Here is a 20,015-nt window from a genome sequence, read left to right on the forward strand (position 1 = left end):
AATGGTCCCAAATGCAGATGAGTGTTCCTCAACCCATGCCTGAGTGGTTGCAGCCCAGTGGGGCATTGCATTGTCCTGCTGAAACAGACCATCGGCTACAGGATGCACGAAGGCCATGAAAGTGTGTAGGTGATCAGCTAGTACATTCTAGTAGCTCATAGCATTTAAGGACCTCTCCAGACACACTAAGGGACCTAATGTGTCACATGAGAAGGCTCCCCAAACTATCGCAGAGGCACCACCTCCTTGAACAGCGCCGACCTGGCAGGATGGGGGCCATGGCCTCATGCTGTCAATGCCACATTCTCACCCTCCCATTAGGTTGGTACAACTGATAACAGGATTCATCAGACCACACGAATCTGGTCCACCCTTCAGAGGTCCAGTTTTGATAGTCTCGACACCAGGTGAGGCACAATGCCCGATGATGAGCTGTCAATAGCGGTACACGATTAAGGTGTCAGCTCCTGTAGCCCATGGTATGCAGCGTACACTGTATCATTTGCTCGCTAATGCTTATTGGATCTCCAACAGTGACACTGGATGTGATTTGTGTTGCTGTTGGTCTGTATGAGCCTGGACACTCTATGTTGTCCCCGGTCATCAATGGTCAATGTGGTTGACCACCAGTTGCTCACTGGATGCTGATATGTTCATCGATGGTATACTCACAGCAGAGCCTTGATACTGTTGCCCTCGAGAACCCTAGAGTTCTTACTACTTGGCCGAAAGAATAACCCATCTGTCTTGTACCGATAATACATCCATGATCAAAGTTGTCCCTAAGATCACCACATTTACCCATGTTTGTCAATTACGATACACTGTTGGGAAGCTCCAATGTCTGCCTATTTACTGTCTGCATTCAATTTGGGTACATTTCACTCTGCACAGGGAATGCCACTGCCAACTTCCCATCACCCTAATCTCTACTGTTTTGTCCACTGAGTGAATATATTTTGCATTTTTATTTTTTTAAATAATCCAGACCCTGCACTTGAGAGTAAACATGGAATGTTTACAAGCCACTTTAGGCTTGCAATAAATAGGATTCTGGTCTCAACACTGGGTAAAGAAATTCATCTCCTACCTGAAGACAATCACAAGCATCCATGCTTAGGCGGGATTCAACCTTGCAGCCTTTTGGCTGGAAAGCAGATACTATTCACTTGGTCAAGGCCAAGAAAAACTGAAAATGTCTGAAACACTTCAATTTGGCTTTCTATTTGTTTGGCAATTTCCTTCTTTCTGATCCACATAATAACAAGTCTATCAGAGTACTATTAAAAATTTCTCTATTTTCATTTTATAGTAATATCTACATGATTTCCATGTATCATTCAATCTTTTTAAAGCAATATTGTCATTTTGTCAATCTTGACAGTTCTACCTAAACTTCTACTCTCTATTAGTCATTTTTTTTTTATTTTGAAAGTTTTTGTTTTTTTTATATTTAAGAACCACTTTTTCAGCTCTCTTCAACAGTGCTTTGTGTAACTGAGTGGCAATGGTGTTTGCATTCCTCACCACTAAATTGCATGAAGATAGACTTAAGTTCAAGTCTAATTGCAGACTAGAGTAACTTTTTCTGTGTATCTCGGTAGAAATGACACGTGCATCTATCACACTAGACCGCCTGGAAAAGGAGAGTTGTAATTTCAATTCCAGTTGCCTACTAGAAGAACTTTTTAAGCTTTTTGCTGGCCTGGTTGGTCGAGTGATTAGTGTATCTGATCTCCAGCCTAAAGACTGCAGGTTCGAATCCTTCCATGGGCATAGGTGTTTGCGATTGTCTGTGAAAATACTAGTGGCGGTGGTCGGTGGCATGAAAGTAGAGCGGTTCATTGTAGTTGGATTGTGTAGTGGAGATGGAGAGTTGTGGAGTAGGTGCCCTCCCTTGATGAGTCTTTGGACTCCCTGGAGGTATTTTGTAATAATAATAATATATTAAAACTGTCATTTTGCATAGTCCAGATTTCGATGATGTGATATTCCATTTTATTCCTCTTCATATACTTGGAATTTTTTGTACATAATCTAATCAATTACTATATTAAAAAGTAGTTAGGAGATTGTAGAATCTTGTCTCATATCATTCCTATCTCAAACTACTTCTAATGTTCTTTTCTGTGTGATAAAACAGCGTTTTTGTTCCCACATAGTTATCAAGAATTGCATAGCATTCTAATAATTATCCATAATCTCTATCAGTCTGTCAAAAGTTGGTCAAAATCTATAAAATTAAGCATAAGAAGGTTCTAAATTCTATATTTTGTTCAATGATATTCCTTAAAGTAAAACAAATTATGTATACTACCTCTGACTGTTTTAAAACCAACTTGCTCATGCTTTTCTTTCTTTTTTTTTCCCCCTTTTATCTTTTTTATTTTACTTTTAATCCTATTTATCAAAATTTTACAAAAACATTTTGTGATTACTGATAGTAACTAATTCCCCTCCAGTTTTTGCATCTAATGAGATCAATTGCCTTTGGAATTATCATTATGTCTTTCCACTATTTAGAAATGCTTCTTTCCATTGTCTGTATATTGTTTCACTCTCTAGTACATTATTAAAGATCATTTGCAGTTTATCAGCAGCAATTTCTTTAGGTGTCATCTTAAGCATTTCTGTTGCTCTATTGCCACTTGCCTTTCCACTCTTCATCCTCTCTATTACATTCATTATTTCATTTTTAGATATTGGTTCTAGTATAATATTTAAATTCATACTTATAAGTTTCATCCATTATTGTACTTCTTATAACATTATTTATATTATTTTCAACATTTAAAATCTCATCCAAGTGTCCTCTCCATCTTTCAACAATCTTATCCTCTTCAGTTAGCAGCACACTAATTTTATCCTTATTTCATTTTTTTGCCTTCTTCAAGTATCAAAACATATTTTCCATGTCACCTCATGCAATTTTCCACTGTGGCCCTGCAGTCTTCTATTCATCCTTTGTAATTTTTCTTATTTTCTCTTGCCATTCCTTTAACTGATTTAGTCTTTCCCTCTGTTATTTCTGAGGTGAATTACTTATCTGAAACTTATTATAATTTTATATGCTTTTTCCATGAGCTTACTAGCTTTTTTAGATAATCTTGTTCTTTTTTCCTTTTTAGTACCTAGTTTCTTACCACCTCATTATATACTTATTGTCCTAAATTTTTTTTTCTCTCCTTTTTTCTTTGTATCTTCTGAGCCTTCTGTTTTCCCACTTTCTACTTTCCCATTCTTCAAAATTTGAAATCAGTTCATCAAAAAAAAAAAAAAAAAAAGTTTCTTTAATCCAGTCATTAATTTTTAACTTATACAATCATTCCTTGTCCTCTTGTTTTGATTATTATTATTTTTTAAATCTTGCACAACTTTAAGATTAGCTGTCACTTAGTAATGATCAGATGCTACATCATCTCCTCACCTTGCTTTAATATCTGACTGAACTTTTAAAACTATCTTTGATTGCAGTGTGATCAATTTGACTTTATCCAACAATATCCAGGTCATTTTATGCATTTTTTTGTATTTAAAAAAACTTCCTTCTATCACAAAATAGGCACACAGGGAGAAGAAAATGGAATTCATGTAACTACTGAGAGATGAATACACATTATATGTAGACTGCCCAGGTCTGAAATTGTTTGGTCTAGTGTAGCATCAGAGGATTTGTTGCCCAACACTGTAGCTACATGGCCTCTGACTTTAAAGTAATCATATAGTCTTGACCTGAGAGATGGCTAAGCATTGTGGAATTAAGTTGGTTGATAATCATTCAAAACTGATAATCTTGATTTAATAAGTAATGAGGTATCGATATATTAATAAACAATAAACTAAACAGTCAGAAATTATTTCTGTGCAGGGTAATGATGATTAGGATTGTCAGGAACATGATTTTATTATTATTATTCAGGCCTCCATGGAGTCAAAAGACTCATCGTGGGAGGTCCTTCCTAAGAAACATAAAGTCTATCAAGACTCATTGAGGGGAGGTCCCCCCCCCCCTTAAGAAATACAAAGTCTATCATACAATTCCTTGAACTCATTGACCGTTCTTACTCTCACCACTCCATCAGGCAATCCATTCCATGGTTCAACCACCCTCCATGCAAAGAAACTACTCCTCACCCTCTTGCTCACAGTTTCCTTTCATAACTTCCAGGGATGGCCTCTTGACATCACTCCTTCCTGCTGTTCAACCAAGCGAAAGAACTCCCCAGTGTCAACCCTGGAACCACCTCTTAACAGTTTAAAAGTCTCAATCATATCACCTCTCCTTCTTCTATCCACCAAACTCTGCAGTCCACATTCCCTCAGCTGATCCTCATAACTATCATTGTACAGTCCTGAAACCATCTTTGTTATTCGCCTTTGTACCCTTTCCACAGTTAATTTATCCCTTTCAAATCCTGGGGACCAAATCTGAGAACAATAGTCCAAGTGTGATCAGGGTCTTATACAACGATAAGACCCTGATCAGATATAGAATGATAACTGTTTTTGCTCTGCAGGTCAGTGTCCTTCTCATTATTGCAGCAATCCTCTGTGTTACCTTTGCCACCTTTGCAATATTTCTTCACTAAATTGGTACTGATGGTATTTTGAAAATCCTTGTGAATATCCATTATTCTGCAAACCAATGTTTCAAGTATTAACATCTTTTGGGATAACTAGACTTATATTTCTTTGAAAACAACAAGGGACTGACCATCCTCATTACTGCATAATAGTATCTCTAAATGACAGAAATCTTTCTGGAACAATTTGAACCTTTGTAGTTTTAGAAGGACAGTGCTTTGCAACTCCCCCCCCCCCACTTTTTAGGGGTAGGTAAGAGAATCCTGGTTTCCTTTTTCACCCAATCTAGTTTCGCAATGAACTTTATTTTGGTAGGAATATTTAAAAAACAGATTCTGAGTAACATGACCACTGACAGTGAATGACCTGGAAGAGTACATTCACCAAGAATTCAAAACATAATAGATCATTGTAATTAATAAGGACAAGCTTTACTTCTTAAATGCAAGTTTGCATCCATCCATCAGGTGTATACAAAAATAGTATGGTTTTTCCTCTCATAAACTGAGGTTTTTGATTCAAAAAGAAAAAAAATTCAAACCAGCCAGAAGAACATACAAAATTAACAGAATATACTAGCTTCATAGTTTTAGTTGCTTTTGGCCATAAATCCAAATAATGTCATTATCATCATTGGGTGTAAAAGGATTCATTTAGAATGCCTGTTTCAAATAGTAATGCAATATTTTTAAATTTAGTTGATATCATACTTTAAAAAATTATGTAAATAAAATGTGAATTTTATATTTCTTAAAATTAATCCATTTCTATAACTGTCAGAGATTTCTGCTACACCCTGAAAGAGCACATTCACCAGGAAAGTAAAACATTCCAGATAACTGTAACATGAAGATGATATCTGAATATGTGATATGTGTAATATGATATTTGAAACACTACTTGTTTCATATGGTGCATACATTAAGTATTGTGATACACTGAATTTTCCTATTTAGGCAAATTTTGTACCATCATAAATATGACTAGTTCAGATACTGAAAGCATCACACATTGATTGTCATGATTGTATATTAATTGAAAAGTAATATCGCTCTTTCATAGAACACAGTTTTAGTAAGATTTTTTATGCAAGATTCACATACAACACTTCTGTTGTATGTGAATCTTCTTCTTCTGCAGCTTATCCCACTTAAATAGGGTCACTGTTTTTAATGAGTCTCCTCCACATCCTCCTGTCTTGGGCTGTAACCACATCCAAGTTCTTCATCCTCAAGTTCTCCTCTACCAGCTCCCTCCATCTCTTCTTTGCCCACCCATGCTTCCTCCTCCCCTACACATCCATCTGCATGACCTTTCTTCCCACACACTCATCCTCCCTCCTCGTCACATGACCAAACCATCTCAACCTTGCCTCTTGTATCTTCGCTCCTAAGCTCGTAACTTTCACCGTTTCCCCTTACATAGTCATTTCTCAGATGATCCTTTCTGGTCACACTGCACATCCACCTAAGCATTCTCATCTCCACTACCTCCATCCTGCTGGTGTTATTTTTCCTCAGGGCCACAGTTTCCATAGCATACATCATAGCTGGTCTCACTACTGTCCTGTAAATTTTCCCTTTTAGATTGAAAAGGGAAAAACACTCCAACCATCTCTCTCCAGTTCCTCCATCCAGCTTGTATCCTGCATCCCACTTCCTTCTCAGCCTCTCCATCCTCTTTCACTGTTGAGCCTCAGTATCTAAAGTCCCTAACCTTCCTGATGACATTTCCTTCCAGCTCCAGATCTGACTCTCGGTTGCCATCTACTTTGCAACACATATACTCTGACTTACTTCTGCTCAGCCTCAGTACCTCTCTCTTCCAGTACTTTCCTCCATCTTTCCAGTTTAGCTGCCACTTCTTCTCTTGATTCTGCACACAGCACGATGTCATCCACCTGTATTTTGTATGTGAATCAGTTTCTATAAATTTGTTGCAGTATTTAATTTTGATACTAGTAAATAATTATACATTACAATTTATAAATATAAAAGCCAAATTTTTAATTTTCTAGGGAAAAGTGCAAAAGTGGCACCTTTTTTTCTTTTCTTTTAGGCTTACATGGTGATCCGAATACATTTTGGAAAATTATGGAGACAACGTGTTTGAGTAAAACTTTAGTTTAATATAAACTAAGATCCACTTTTGACGTTTCAACCTTTATATCAAGGTCATCTTCTGGAGCATATGCACTATATACAGAAAACAAGCTACACTACAATCTCTATGGTTTGTTCAAGTTGCTGACCAACCGTTACAACAATTATTGGCCTGACCTCTGGTGAAAAAAATAAATAAATAAAAAAATAAAACTAAATAAAAAATAAAAATATACATCAACGCCAGAGTCCTATTAGTAATATTATCTACTGGTTGTAAAATTACATTGGGAGCAACAACAAGTCTGTGTATGTATGTATGTGTGTATATATATATATATATATATATATATATATTAACACCATGACAATATATATACATTCCAACCAGTTGGTATGGAATGGTTTCCAATACTGGCTGAAGGTTGCCTAGAGTCCTGACATATGCTGGATACTACGTGTTAGGTGGGCTGAATGTGTGCCATCCAGATTCTTGGAATTTTCATGCTGCCATTATTGTTGATATTTGAGTGGTTTATCAGAATTTCACAGGCTTCCTTAAGTTTTCTTTCATACCAGGTTTTAGTATGGTGTAAAGAGCAGGTACTTTTCCATGGAAAAGTATTCCATACCAACTGGTTGGAGGTTTAAAATTGCTTGGTATCTTTAACATATTTATACCCAAGGTAAAAATACTTTCTACATTTATATCTCCTCCAGAGATTTTTATTTAATAAGGTTAAAACACCTTATAGTAACTTGTTTTGGCGAAATACTTACAAGCTCGGTATTACTAAATCTTGGTATTTCTAAGCCTAGCTCCCACTGACGAGACCTCAATAAAGGTCGAAACCGGTCTGGGTAGTGGCCCCTTGCCTTTAATACAAAACATCATACATCCCCTTCTTGGAGATGTGTTTTGGCATTAAGGGTAAATATTAAGATTAGTGATCGGAGCTTGTTCCACCTTTGCCACGAGTTGCCCTGATCCTGCACTACCTGTGGGATCAGTTAGACTTGCATCAATTGCAGGCGCAAACTTGACTTTTAGTCTGTTTGCTTACTTGGGAAATGGAGTAAAACCAGGTTTAAAATTGCTTGGTATCTTTAACATATTTATACCCAAGGTAAAAATACTTTCTACATATATATATATATATATATATATATATATATATACATACATACATAGACTTGTTGTTGCTCCCAATGTAATTTTACAACCAGTATATAATATTACTAATAGGACTCTAGTGTTGATGTATATTTTTATTTTTCATTTTTTTTTTTGTTTTTCACCAGAGGTTCAGGCCAATAATTGTTGTAAAGGTTGGTCAGTAACTTTAACAAACCATGTAGATTGTAGTGCAGCTTGTTTTCTGTATATAGGGCATATGCTCCAGAAGATGACCTTAATATAAAGGTCGAAATGTCGAAAGTGGATCTTAGTTTATATTAAACTAAAGTTTTATTCAAACACAGCAGTTGTCTCCATAATTTTCCAAAATGTAACACCTTTTTTTTTTCTATTGTTAATAATTGATGTTATAAGAAATAGGACAAAAAACTTTCTTCTGTTTTCTTATATGCTAGATTTAGTTTACTTCTTACACTAATACTAATTTATTGCTGCTTAATATTATAATAATCAAATAATTAAATTTACTTAATTTTTTAAATTAGATCGTTGGTTATGTAGCTTAATTAACACACATTGCAGTATTTAGTATTTATAATAGCATACATAATTAACATGGCCAGCTAGGAATGTTTTGAATCATCTTTGTAATTCATGGTTTTTAATCTTCTGATTTAATGTTAAAATTAGTTTTTTTCTACTTCATGGATTGTGAGGTCTGAATGCCCTGCTTCTGAATAAAGAGGCCAAAGTTAGAATTTAATGAGGCTTTGTTTTCAGTATTCAGGAAGCAGGATAATATAAAACTTTCTCAATATACTCCTGGACAATACTGTTCCAGATGACTTAACTTGTTTTTAATGCTTGAATGATAGTCTACTATTTATTCATTACCATAACAGTGTGCTTCATACTTATATTTTATTTCTCTTTCAGCTTTGGCTACCTTGGCAGCAACCAATAGCCTGCGCCCCGGCGCCGCAGCTGCTGCAGCTTTGGCTGGTGCCACCACTACTACCACAGAGATGACCATTCCCAACGACCTCATCGGATGTGTTATTGGGAAAGGTGGAGCAAAAATTAATGAAATTAGGTATACTGCTTTTTAGAAAAATAAAAATATATTTATGTTATATGTTAATTTTATTTAAATTGTAATAAATGATATAAATTTACAAAAGTTTACTGGTTGTTAAATTGGTAATGCCATGCTATAAAACTCCTCTCAGTAGTGTAATTTGAAATTAATGACAACACCATTCTGAAGGAATTACCAAATCACAGAAATTTTAAATTTAATTAGATATTAGAACTTAAAAAAAAATTCTTGTAATAACTGTAGATGTATCTTGCCAATATCTATCACTTTGGTGATTAGTAGTGATTTTAAAGTAAATATGAGCAAGCAGAAGAGACCAAGATCATTACAGTAACTTTTTTAGCTTATCATGATGTAAGGATAAATTTAAAAAATCCTCTGATTGGCAACTTTATAATAGTGTCACTCATTTCAGATTATAAAGGTTATTATATCTGATATAATTGTATATCATTTCCTGATGTGAGAGAACACAGGGAGATGAACTGAAAGTAGTTGTCAAATCACCTACCAATTGGTGAGAGTGACCATGAGGTGGTTGCCAGCAATGTGAGGACCTCTGTAAGGAAAGGGTATATAAGAGCGGAAAGGAAGGGGGTGATTATGAAGAGCTCAGGAGACAGCTTGCAGGTATAGCATGGAATGAGGAGTTATCTGGAAATAAAATCATTGCAGCTTGGGGAATTTTCAAAAACTATCTAGTGTTAAGTTTGTGATTAATAAAGTTACTAAAAGAATTTATTTTGATCACACTTTAACAAGTAGGAACCTTTAACGAAAAGGAAAAATATACTTGCATCTAAGTGTGAAGTACAACTGGGAATATTTGTTAACTCACATAAGAAAATTTGTTGTAATATGATGAAAATGAGATAATCTACTTACAGAATATTGGTCATAAGAATTTGCATGTACAGGCTCATTGTTAAACAATTGAAACAAGGGATTATAAGTTTATGTAAATTCTTAGAAAATTTTGGTAAATGTGACTCATAGGGTTAGCAAGAAACAAGGTTAGGTCCAAGGTCAAAGTTCCCGATTTTGGACATCGGCATGAGTGAGTCGCGTGCACACAGCCTGCGGGAATTTCGGCAGAAAAACGCCACCCTAACTGGTTACAGAAAGTGTATCCAGACATCGGGGGGGGGGGGGTGATTAATTGCAGAAGGTGCCAGTAGGGTCATGGTATAAAAGGGTTAGGACCCCCCCCCCCCCCACACACACAGGTTCTATCTTGGTTCTCCAGTCTTCGTATGGGTTGTCTTATGTGGTTTCCTGAGTGACGGTCAGGAGTTCTCTCCTTCTGCCATGTCAAGGAACAAAGTAAGCAGGATTTTGGTCCCAATTCCCTATTACAGAAAGGAAGGATGCTGTACAGCTGAGAAGAAGGTAACTACTGCATGTTATATCAACCGTGTTCTTGAAAAAAAAAAATCTGTGGAGAAGTAGGTGCCCGTATAGTGAATCTCACAACTACAGAATCGCAGATCCATTGTGTTTTCCTTGGAAGAAGCTTGATGTGCTGAAAATCGTGAAGGCCCACCTTGATCCAAAAATCTCAGATATGGTCCACTACAGAAGAATTCATCTTCAGAAATTACAGACGAGTAAGAGCAGAGACTAGCATAGAAGATCCTTATCAAACGGTATCGTAAAATCTTAAAGTAGCTGTGATTGTAGTTCAGTTACCAATCAATTGAAAGACTTGAACGAGAGTTGAACTAGGACTTTAGTGTATTTAAGAATAGAAAGAGAATAAGCTTGTCAGTGTTAATAGAAAAATAATCGTGTGTCTAGAAACTTATGCATGTCATCTATATTTTGTCTGAGAGCTGTTTGAAGAATCGAATGTGGTCACTATTGTAGCGATAGGACTGTTTAACCCATATTACTTTCGTGAGTTAACGAGTGTAAACTAATTGTGTTTAATTAAGGTATCGTATCATAATATTGTGCTCGGACAGATGAGAAGTTTTAGTCAACTGTTAACATTTGCAAGGATATCCTTTTATCATATGTGTGGAGTCTTTTGTGGCGGCATAATCGCCCTTCCCACATAGAATTTTATACCCTATCATTTGTGTTTTGATAGTATTGCTCTGTATTGTTTCAGCTTAGTATTGAATTAAGTTTTAATGATTCTAATGTATTGTGCTTATGTGTATAATAAACTTTTGCTCATTGAAAACTCAGTTGTCTGAAATTGCCATTCAGTGCACCGCTTGTAATAATGATAACGTACGAATCTAACTTTGGAGGGGGGGGGGATTTAAGTTGTGAGTTCAAGGTCACGACTGCATAATTGTTTCACACCTAAACATATTTAAGAAATTGCTTCTTGTTTTGATTTTTTTTTATAAACTAAATGTCCTAAACGGCACAGCTAAAAAATATAAATGTTTTAGGACACTAAGGGGAGCAAGAGCTTAGATACCTTGTATTTGGGTGATATCATGTATAGTAAGAAATTTGTTACAAACAAGATAAAATTAAACTTGTAAGAGTAATTAACAGTTATAGGATGGTAAAAGGGGAGACACAACATAAATGGCACAGCTGGTAGGATGTGGTTTAGCTAATTAAACCTGAATCATAAGCTAATCACAGCAAGTTGGTTTTGGGTGCAGATCAGACAACTGAAAGGCAAAAGTTATAATTGTGTGTTATTGGAAATTTAAAGTGTAATATACTGTAAACTGGATACAAGTATGACGGAATCCTCTAGTAGTTTAGGCATGAATGATAGTGAGTTTTTTCGTTATATTAATCCTCAACAAGTGTTCCCTCAGTTTTCGGGTGAGGAGTCCAATGACGTCATTAGTTTTTTTTGTTATATATAAATTATATTCTTGGCTTAATCCTTTATCCAATATTTGGCACTTGGATAAAGGATTAAACTAAGAATATAATTGGTTGGTATCTTTAGTTTAATTTAACAGGGAATTGCCTTACCAAATTCCAGGTAAGATTTATGTTACATGCTACTATTAGGAATCCATGAGAACTGAGAGTATAGTCATCAACACTGTTATAAACAAACATAACAAAAAAGTTGAGGATAGCAAAAAGCTGGTTTAACAAGAAAAATTACTAAAATAAAACTATAAATGAAGGCATTTGACATATAAAGATGTACATATGAAGGCATATGTGTACATAGTCTTGCCATAAATACTATTATGACTTCTGCATGCACCTCGGATTGCCCACAGAATTACATGAGCCCGATTCCGTTAGTGGCACTGTGCGCCGCCAACATTTACATGTATATCAGTAGAGAGTTGTCTAGCTGTATGGGTTAGCATGCAGTGGGGAGATTATGAGAACTGTGTAGCTGTAATAGTACTTCACAATGTTGGAATGCAGCCACCTGTTATTTTCAACATGCTAAAAACACTTGGGATCAGTAGGATGTTTGTGTATTAGATTATTAATCATTATAAGATATAGAAGACCTGTTCTGACTACTAAAGAGCAGGTCACCCACACAGGTCAGTATACAGCTTGTGATGGCTGCATAGGCACACCTCCACCGTAATCCTGTGAGAAACCAGAAAGCGATGTCATGAGAGATGAACATTTCGCAAAGAACGATATTATGTGCACTAACTGATGACCTGGAAGTGAGAGCCTATCATCGTTCGACTGGACACTTCTTAACACCGCAACTTATGCAGCAGAGGGTAATAAAATCAAAGGTACCTCTCCGGCGGTACAAAAATAACAAACACAGAGATATCCTCTTCACAGATGAGATGATTATCACCAATGAAGAGTCATTTAAATGCCAAAATGATCGGATATATGCCCTAGATGGTCGCACAGCACAGGCCATAACACCCAGGATTCAGAATGGTCATAACCCTGCGTTAGTGATGGTTTGTTAGGAATGATGTATTGGGGGGGGGGGGGGGTATAACGTTAATATCTAACGCTATGTTGGATATTAAACATTGGATGGGAGATTGTCTGTCCTGTAAGAGAAAGGTCACTAGTGGTGTTCTAAGAGTATGTTTCAGGGCCACTGCTGTTTAGCCTGTATGCTAATGATATTAGGGGAAGACTTGAATGGGGATATAGTTGTTCGGAGATGATACAAGTTGGAAGAACTATGAGGAGTAAAGCAGGTGTTGTGTTCTTACAAGAAGACTTGGATAGGCTGAGTGAATGTGCACAGGAGTGGGAGATGCCAGTTCAATATTGAGAAATGTAAGGTTTTAAAATTTGAAAAATGAAGATAGGATGTAGAATTATAAGTGTAGATTTACACTTGGTGTGCGATATATTGTTAAAGGTGAGGGAAATAAAAGATCTTGGGGTGATAGTGGATAAGGATCTAAAATTTAGAGGACACATTGCCAAAATTATGTGAACAATGCAACGAATTCTGGCAATTATGCAGAAGACACTGACTTGTAGAAGTAATTAAATTCTGGTTCTATTGTATAAGACTTGGATTAGGCCACTATGGACTACTGAGCATAGATTTGGTCACCTGATTTTCAAAAGAATGAAGAGATGTTGGAAACAGTCCAGAGGTGATTGACTAAGATAGTTTCCAATTTCTGGAGTGTTAAATATGAAGAAAGGTTGAGTACATGCAGTTTACATTCTAGCGGATAGGAGGACGACGGGATGATACGATAGAGATGTGCAAGTTGGTAAGAGGCTTTGCAAACTGCATTCCCTCAATCTGTTCTCATATCTCCCATTACAAAGGCCAGTTACGACCTTAGTCAGTGTTCTCTTGATCCTTTCGAACATATCCTCATCACCATGAAAAACAGGGGAGCAAATCTGTGCACAATAATCCATATTGACTTATACAATAGAACCAGAACCTCTTTATATCTGCACATTAAGGTCCTCCACATCATTGCTATAATCTGTTGTGATGACTTCTCAACTTCTGCAACTTGACATCTGAATTTCAGATCCTTGTCCACCACTCCAAAGTCTTTGTCTTTCTCCACCAAATGTATACTTTGCATGCTGTTGTTGCCTACCAAATTTCAGAAACTTACGCTTTGCAACATTTAATTGAAAGTTCCATCCTGTTAACACCAATACATGCTATCTAAGTCCTCCTGTAAGACATCTGCTTGATTCCTCATCTCTCTCTCTCTATAGTTTTACATCATCCAACCCAGTATACAAAATAAACAACAATGGTCCCAAAGCACACCCTTGTAGTACACACCACTGGTTACTTTTCTCTTCAGGATAGTGCCACCCCATCTTGCTGATACCTATCTGATTGGCAGTCACCTATTCAACTCACTAGTCTGTTATGCAATCCCATCTGCTTCAGTTTAATCACCAACTTGTGGCGTATTAATCTATCAAAAGCCTTCGGAAAATCTGAGTATACCAACATATATGCATCTCCATTGTCCAATATATTCTTCACCTTTTCATTGTACATAAGCAAATTGGTAACACATGACCTCCCTTTATCAACCCCATGCTGACAAGCACAAAGAATACCACTGTTATCAACTGACTTTTGTATGCAGGCCCTCACCATCCTCTCCAATAAAGCAACAGATTATAGGCCAATATACAAATTGGCCTATAATCTGTTGCTTTATCACTACCTTTGTGAAGTGGAACAATTTTGCCTTCCATCCACTTCTTTGGAACTTGTGAAACAGGTACAACAAGGCTGAAGCTAACTCCCTGTAACATTTCCTTAAGAAACATGATGTGTGATCAAGTCTAGTTGTCTTATTGACATCTAGTTTGATTAACTCTTCATTTACTTCTTGCTTACTCGTCGTTAAGTTTTCTCTCATTTTATTTTCTACACATCAGCTTCTGATTTCACACTAAGGATGAAACATCCTGATGAACTGCTCACTGAATACCTTGACTGTATCCTCTGCAGCAGTTACCAATCTCCCACTTTCATCCATTAACATCATCTTACCATAATCATTATTCTTACTATTTGCCACATATCGAAAAAACTTCCACGGTTTTTCTTGACTTGATTTGTTAATTTCTGCTTGCATTGCACTTCTACTATCCTTCAATCGAGTCACTCTCCTGGCCAGCTCATTATTTTTATTATTATTATCATCCCCATGAAGTCAAAGAGTCCATGTGGGAGGTCCTTTTGTCATATACACAACTCATCATACCGTGCCTTAAATATATTCAAATTCTCTGCAGATACCACACTCTCAGGCAATGCATTATAATCATTCACAACTTGCCATGCAAAATAAACCTTCTTCTCATTCCCTTGTTCAAGCTCTCCCCACCATTTTATGAAAAACCTCTTCTGCATTAATCCTATAACAACCCATTACCAACTTGTCTGTCTCTATCCTATACAATAGACTCTGTAAATTGCATCTTCTAAACCGTTTTTCATATTCAGCATTCCACAGATTAGATGATACTTTAGTTAATTGCATATAGACCCTTTCCAACATCTTTCGTCCTTTTGAAAACCAGGTGACCAAATCTGTGCACAGTAGTTCATATGTGTCCTACTCAAGGCCTTATACAATAGAACTAGAATCTCCTTACTTCTACAAGTCTGTGTCCTCTGCATCATTGTCAGAATTTGTTGCATTGTCCTTACAATTTTGGCAATATGTCCTCTAAATTTTAGATCCTTATCCACCATCACCCCAGAATCTCTTATTTCCTTTACCTCCAAACAATATATTCCCACCAAGAGTAAATTCTTCATCCCATCTTCTTTGTTTTCCAAATTTTAACACCTTATTTCACAACATTTAAGTGGCATCCCCATGTTTTGCCCATTCATTCAGTCTATTCAAGTCTTCTTGTAAGGCTACAACATCTTCTCCACTCCTCATTGTTCTTCCCAACTTTGCATCATCTACAAACAACTGAATATCCCCATTCAAATCTTCCCCAATATCATCAACATACAGGTTAAACAGCAATGGTCCTAAACATTATACTCCAATATAAATGTTATTACCATTATTCATTTTGTGCTGTCTCCAAATTGGCTTCTTCTTTTTCCAGATTTGATACTTAACGCTTTGACTGTTATGTTCCAGTTTCGGGTACTGTAATCCAAGGTGTTTTTTTTTTTTTTCATTACTGCTTCATTAACAAGGTATATAAAAAAAGTATTTATTTACATTATTACATAAATAAAGTGGATATTAGATTCAAACCCAAATGTAGAAACTATGAAAGTTTCATAAAAATAAATTGACCAGAGAGCTTTTACAAGAGCTTTTTTTTTTAAGTATTTATTTACAATTTTTATACAAAAACCTGTCAGTGATTTACTAAGGAGAATATTACCTAATAAATGATTTTTATACCTACATTTAGTGATATTTTTTCAGAAGTTTCTAATTGTATGGTAGATTTTGAAGCATGGTGAAGCACACAACCCTAACTGGCAATCAGGACATCACATATGCATTTTGTAGGGCAGACCACATAAAAAGCACAAAACGCGTTTTCTGCACATTTTGCACTTCTCAGTGCATCCTTCTTACTTTCGTTTCTAGCAAAGTACACACATTTCTTTTCTCACAGTGAACAATTACCCTCTCTGTGTAAGGAAGAAAACTAAATCATAAACATATGTAGTGCAGTTACGACAATTGCAAACCAAAAAAGTTTACGGAAATGTGCTCAGAGAGTTAGTAACGCTACCAATAAATTACAGAAATACATTTACTACATTAGTAATGTTAAAGAAATTACACTAACAAACATGCACAGTATTATGGTTCAACCTCCTTATTCCATGCTATAACTCCAAGCTGGCTCCAAAGCTTCTCTTAATCACCAGTCTTGTGCTTTCACATATATACTTTTCTCACAGAAGTCTTCATATGGCTATCACAACCATGGTGATCACTCTCACTGACTGGAGGGAAATACATAACCGCACTCACAAACACATCCTGTGATGAAATTATCCGATCTAATACTTTTGTTCCTTGAGAAGAACAAAAGTATTCCTTTTGTTCTTCTCAATGAACAAAAGGAATACTTTTTGCACTCCTTTATGCACTGCTTGAGAATAGTTGTCTCTCAATAACTCGAGAAATTCATTTTCCTTATTCTCAAATACTGTCTCTTCATTCCAATTTATACTGCCAAAATTAAAATCACCTATAATAATCACTCTTCCCTTGTTCACTAATCCAAGTTGCTTATACATTTCTTTATCTCTTTGTTCCACATTCCCTGGCCTGTAGTAACATCCAACTAAATATCATTTCCTCTCAACCTCCACCTTACACCACACTGCCTCAAAACTATTGCTGCTATTTCCCTCTTTCATGTCTACCTTATCCATCCATCTATCCATATGTTCACTGGGTATCCATAGATGCTGTATGGTCACTCTGATGCTCAGTGATGTGCCACACCAGGCCTCACCATATAGTCCTGTTGTATGCTTTCTGGCAGCTTCAACTCACTAAAGATCAATCACTCCAGGGGTAGTCCATTCATCCATCTCATTGATGGTCTACCGCTTCCTCTTTTTCCAGGAACTTTACCTTCCATTACTATCTGAGAAGTTCTCCTTCCATCCTTTCAGTGTGTCCAAAATATTTTAACTTTCTTCTGTCAATATCCTTAAGGAGCCTTAAAGTCCTAATCTTTTCTAGCACCCATTCATTTGTACACTTTTCAGTATATGATATCCTCAACAGCCTTGTAACACTTCACATCTCAAAAGCAGCTATTCTTTTTTTTATCTGACTTCTTTGGGTTCCAAGTCTCACGTCCGTAAGTCACTGTTGGAAAAACAACTGCATTCAAAATCCTCAACTTTGTTCCCATGGAGATAGATCCATCCTTCCAGATTTTAGACAAGTCTCAGACTGTTGTTTTAGCCATTCCTATTCTTCTTCTGACATCTTCTGAACAGCAATTCTTCACATTAATAATGGATCCCAGGTACTCAAACTTGCTGACTTCCTCAATTCTTTCTCTATTAAGGTACACTTGTTTCTCAAGAGCTTCCCTGTTGGTATTTCCTTTGAGAACCATAATCTTGGTCTTGCTAAGATTGAGTTGAAGTTCTCTATTGTTGCTGATCTTGTTAACATTATCAAGAATTTGTCCTAGTTCTTCCTTGTCATTAGAGGAGTACAGTATCATCAGCATAGCTCAGATTACTGATCAGTCTACCACCTATCCTAATTCCTATCTTGAGCTTATCCAATGTTTCCTGCATGATGTCCTCTGCATATATACTAAACAAGTGAGGAGAAAGTAAACATCTTTGCCTAACTCCTTTTCCAACTTGAAGCCAGTCAGTCAATCCAATACCTGTTCTTACCATGGCTTCTTGCTCCCTATACAAGTTGGCTTTCGACCTGATAATGTGTTGAGAAAAACCCATTCTTTTCATTACTTCCCCACAGTTTCATGCTGAACACAGAAGCTTTAGAGTAGCCTAAGAAACACATTACCAGAGGGATTCTGAATTCTTTATATTTTTCTATGATCTGTCTTAGGCAAAGGATCTGATCTCTGGTGCCATTACCTTTCCTAAAACCTGCTTATTCCTCAGGCATCTCTGCCTCAACTTTGGCCTCAATCCTATTTAGCATGATCACTTGCATGAGATATTAAACTAATAATTCTAGTTTGCAAGCCTTTATATCTTCCTTCTTATGTAGTGGTATGAAAACTGACTTCTTCCAGTCTCTAGACCGTGATCCTGTCTCCCATATGCTTGTAATCAATCTATGAAACTCTTATCCTCCCATCCCCCTGTGACCTTAATTAACTCTGCTGGAATTCCATCTGCACTTGGGGACTTATTACTGTTAAGCTGCTTAACCTCTTTCAACTTCATGCCTAAATGGAGGAGGTTCCAAACTGGAATTTTCCTGGTGAGAGGACTCCTCCAAATTTTCTTTATCCACTCTATTGTACAATTCCTCACAGTATTCTTTCCATTTGTTTTGATTTCAAATTCTTCTGTTAGAATGCTCCATTCCTGCCTTTGATGACATTCAATTTGGGCTTAAACTTGTGCTTTAGATCATGAACTAAATTAAACATCCTTTTATAATTGTGCCTCCTCATATGTAACTCTATCTCTTCACATTTATTAGTAGAGAACTTTTCCTTGTCCTGCTTGATGGCTTTTCTGATTTCTGTATGTAATTTCTTATATTCTTCAGTCACTGTGTCACTTGTTTTTCCAACTGCTTTCTTTTGATTAGTTCTTATGTTGAATTTGATATCCATGGGTCTCTTGATCTTCTTATTGGGATGAGTTACTTCTTGGCTGTATCCTGTATTATTACCTTGACTCCTTCCCAAAGCATTTCTGGTGAGTTCTCCTCGTTGGTCTTCAAAAAATCATCCAACCGAGATGTTGTTTTTTCTGTGATACCTTATGTCTACTTTATGTGGACATAATTCCCTTGCTATCATCAGCAGCACTCCTCCTCCCCTCACTTCTTGTCCTTTCTATCCTTCCAAAAAACACTGTACCCTTCTATTTGTATTTCTGTTTAGTATATCATCTTCATTCAGCCATAAGAATATACACTAGCACTTCTCTTACACTTTCTTGTATTACACCGATGGACAGAAGATATCCATTTACTTTTATTGCTCATATTGAAGTTTTTTGCAATATCATGAGTATCTCCAACCTATCCTAAACAGTTGGATAACGAGATAAGTAAATAACTGCAGCTTAAATAATATGAAATTATATTTAAAAGTGTAAATAAAAAATAAAGAAAATGCTCTTTACCTTTACACTGTGTTTTACTATGCAATTTTTTTCATTTGTATTAATTAAAAATACTTCACTGAAATCAAACTTGATATCGGCATGGAAATTTCATGTGTTATTTTATTCTATAGACAGCTCTCAGGTGCAACAATTAAAATTTCAAATTCTGAAGAAGGCTCTAAAGATAGAACTGTGACAATCTCTGGAACGCCAGAGGCTATTAATCTTGCTCAGTACCTCATTAACACAAGGTTAGTATAACATACATATTATATAATTTTATATATATATGTTATTTATAATTTTAAAGTGTTGTTATGTACAGTATTTTATTGTATTGCTGTATTAAATACATAATCTTATGTACATTAC

General features: G+C 36.1%; 1 protein-coding gene across 8 annotated transcripts in view; it reads left to right on the top strand.

Annotated features, from left to right (window-relative positions):
- LOC150100319 (poly(rC)-binding protein 3-like) overlaps nucleotides 1-20,015 on the top strand; it is an 874,229-nt gene that overhangs the window by 674,143 nt on the left and 180,071 nt on the right. For all 8 annotated transcript variants that reach the window (XR_016549294.1, XM_090403220.1, XM_090403223.1 and 5 more), the window contains 2 exons: nucleotides 8,761-8,917; nucleotides 19,775-19,894. Coding sequence is in view for 7 of the 8 variants with exons in the window: in XM_090403220.1 (XP_090259346.1) it covers nucleotides 8,761-8,917; nucleotides 19,775-19,894 (277 nt within the window). In the remaining variant the exon portion in view is untranslated. The remainder of the gene's footprint in view (nucleotides 1-8,760; nucleotides 8,918-19,774; nucleotides 19,895-20,015) is intronic.

This window comes from Typopeltis vanoorti, chromosome 13, assembly GCF_054136105.1.
Source record: "Typopeltis vanoorti isolate ZY-2024b chromosome 13, IOZ_Tvanoo_1.0, whole genome shotgun sequence".
Classification (NCBI taxonomy): domain Eukaryota; kingdom Metazoa; phylum Arthropoda; class Arachnida; order Uropygi; family Thelyphonidae; genus Typopeltis; species Typopeltis vanoorti.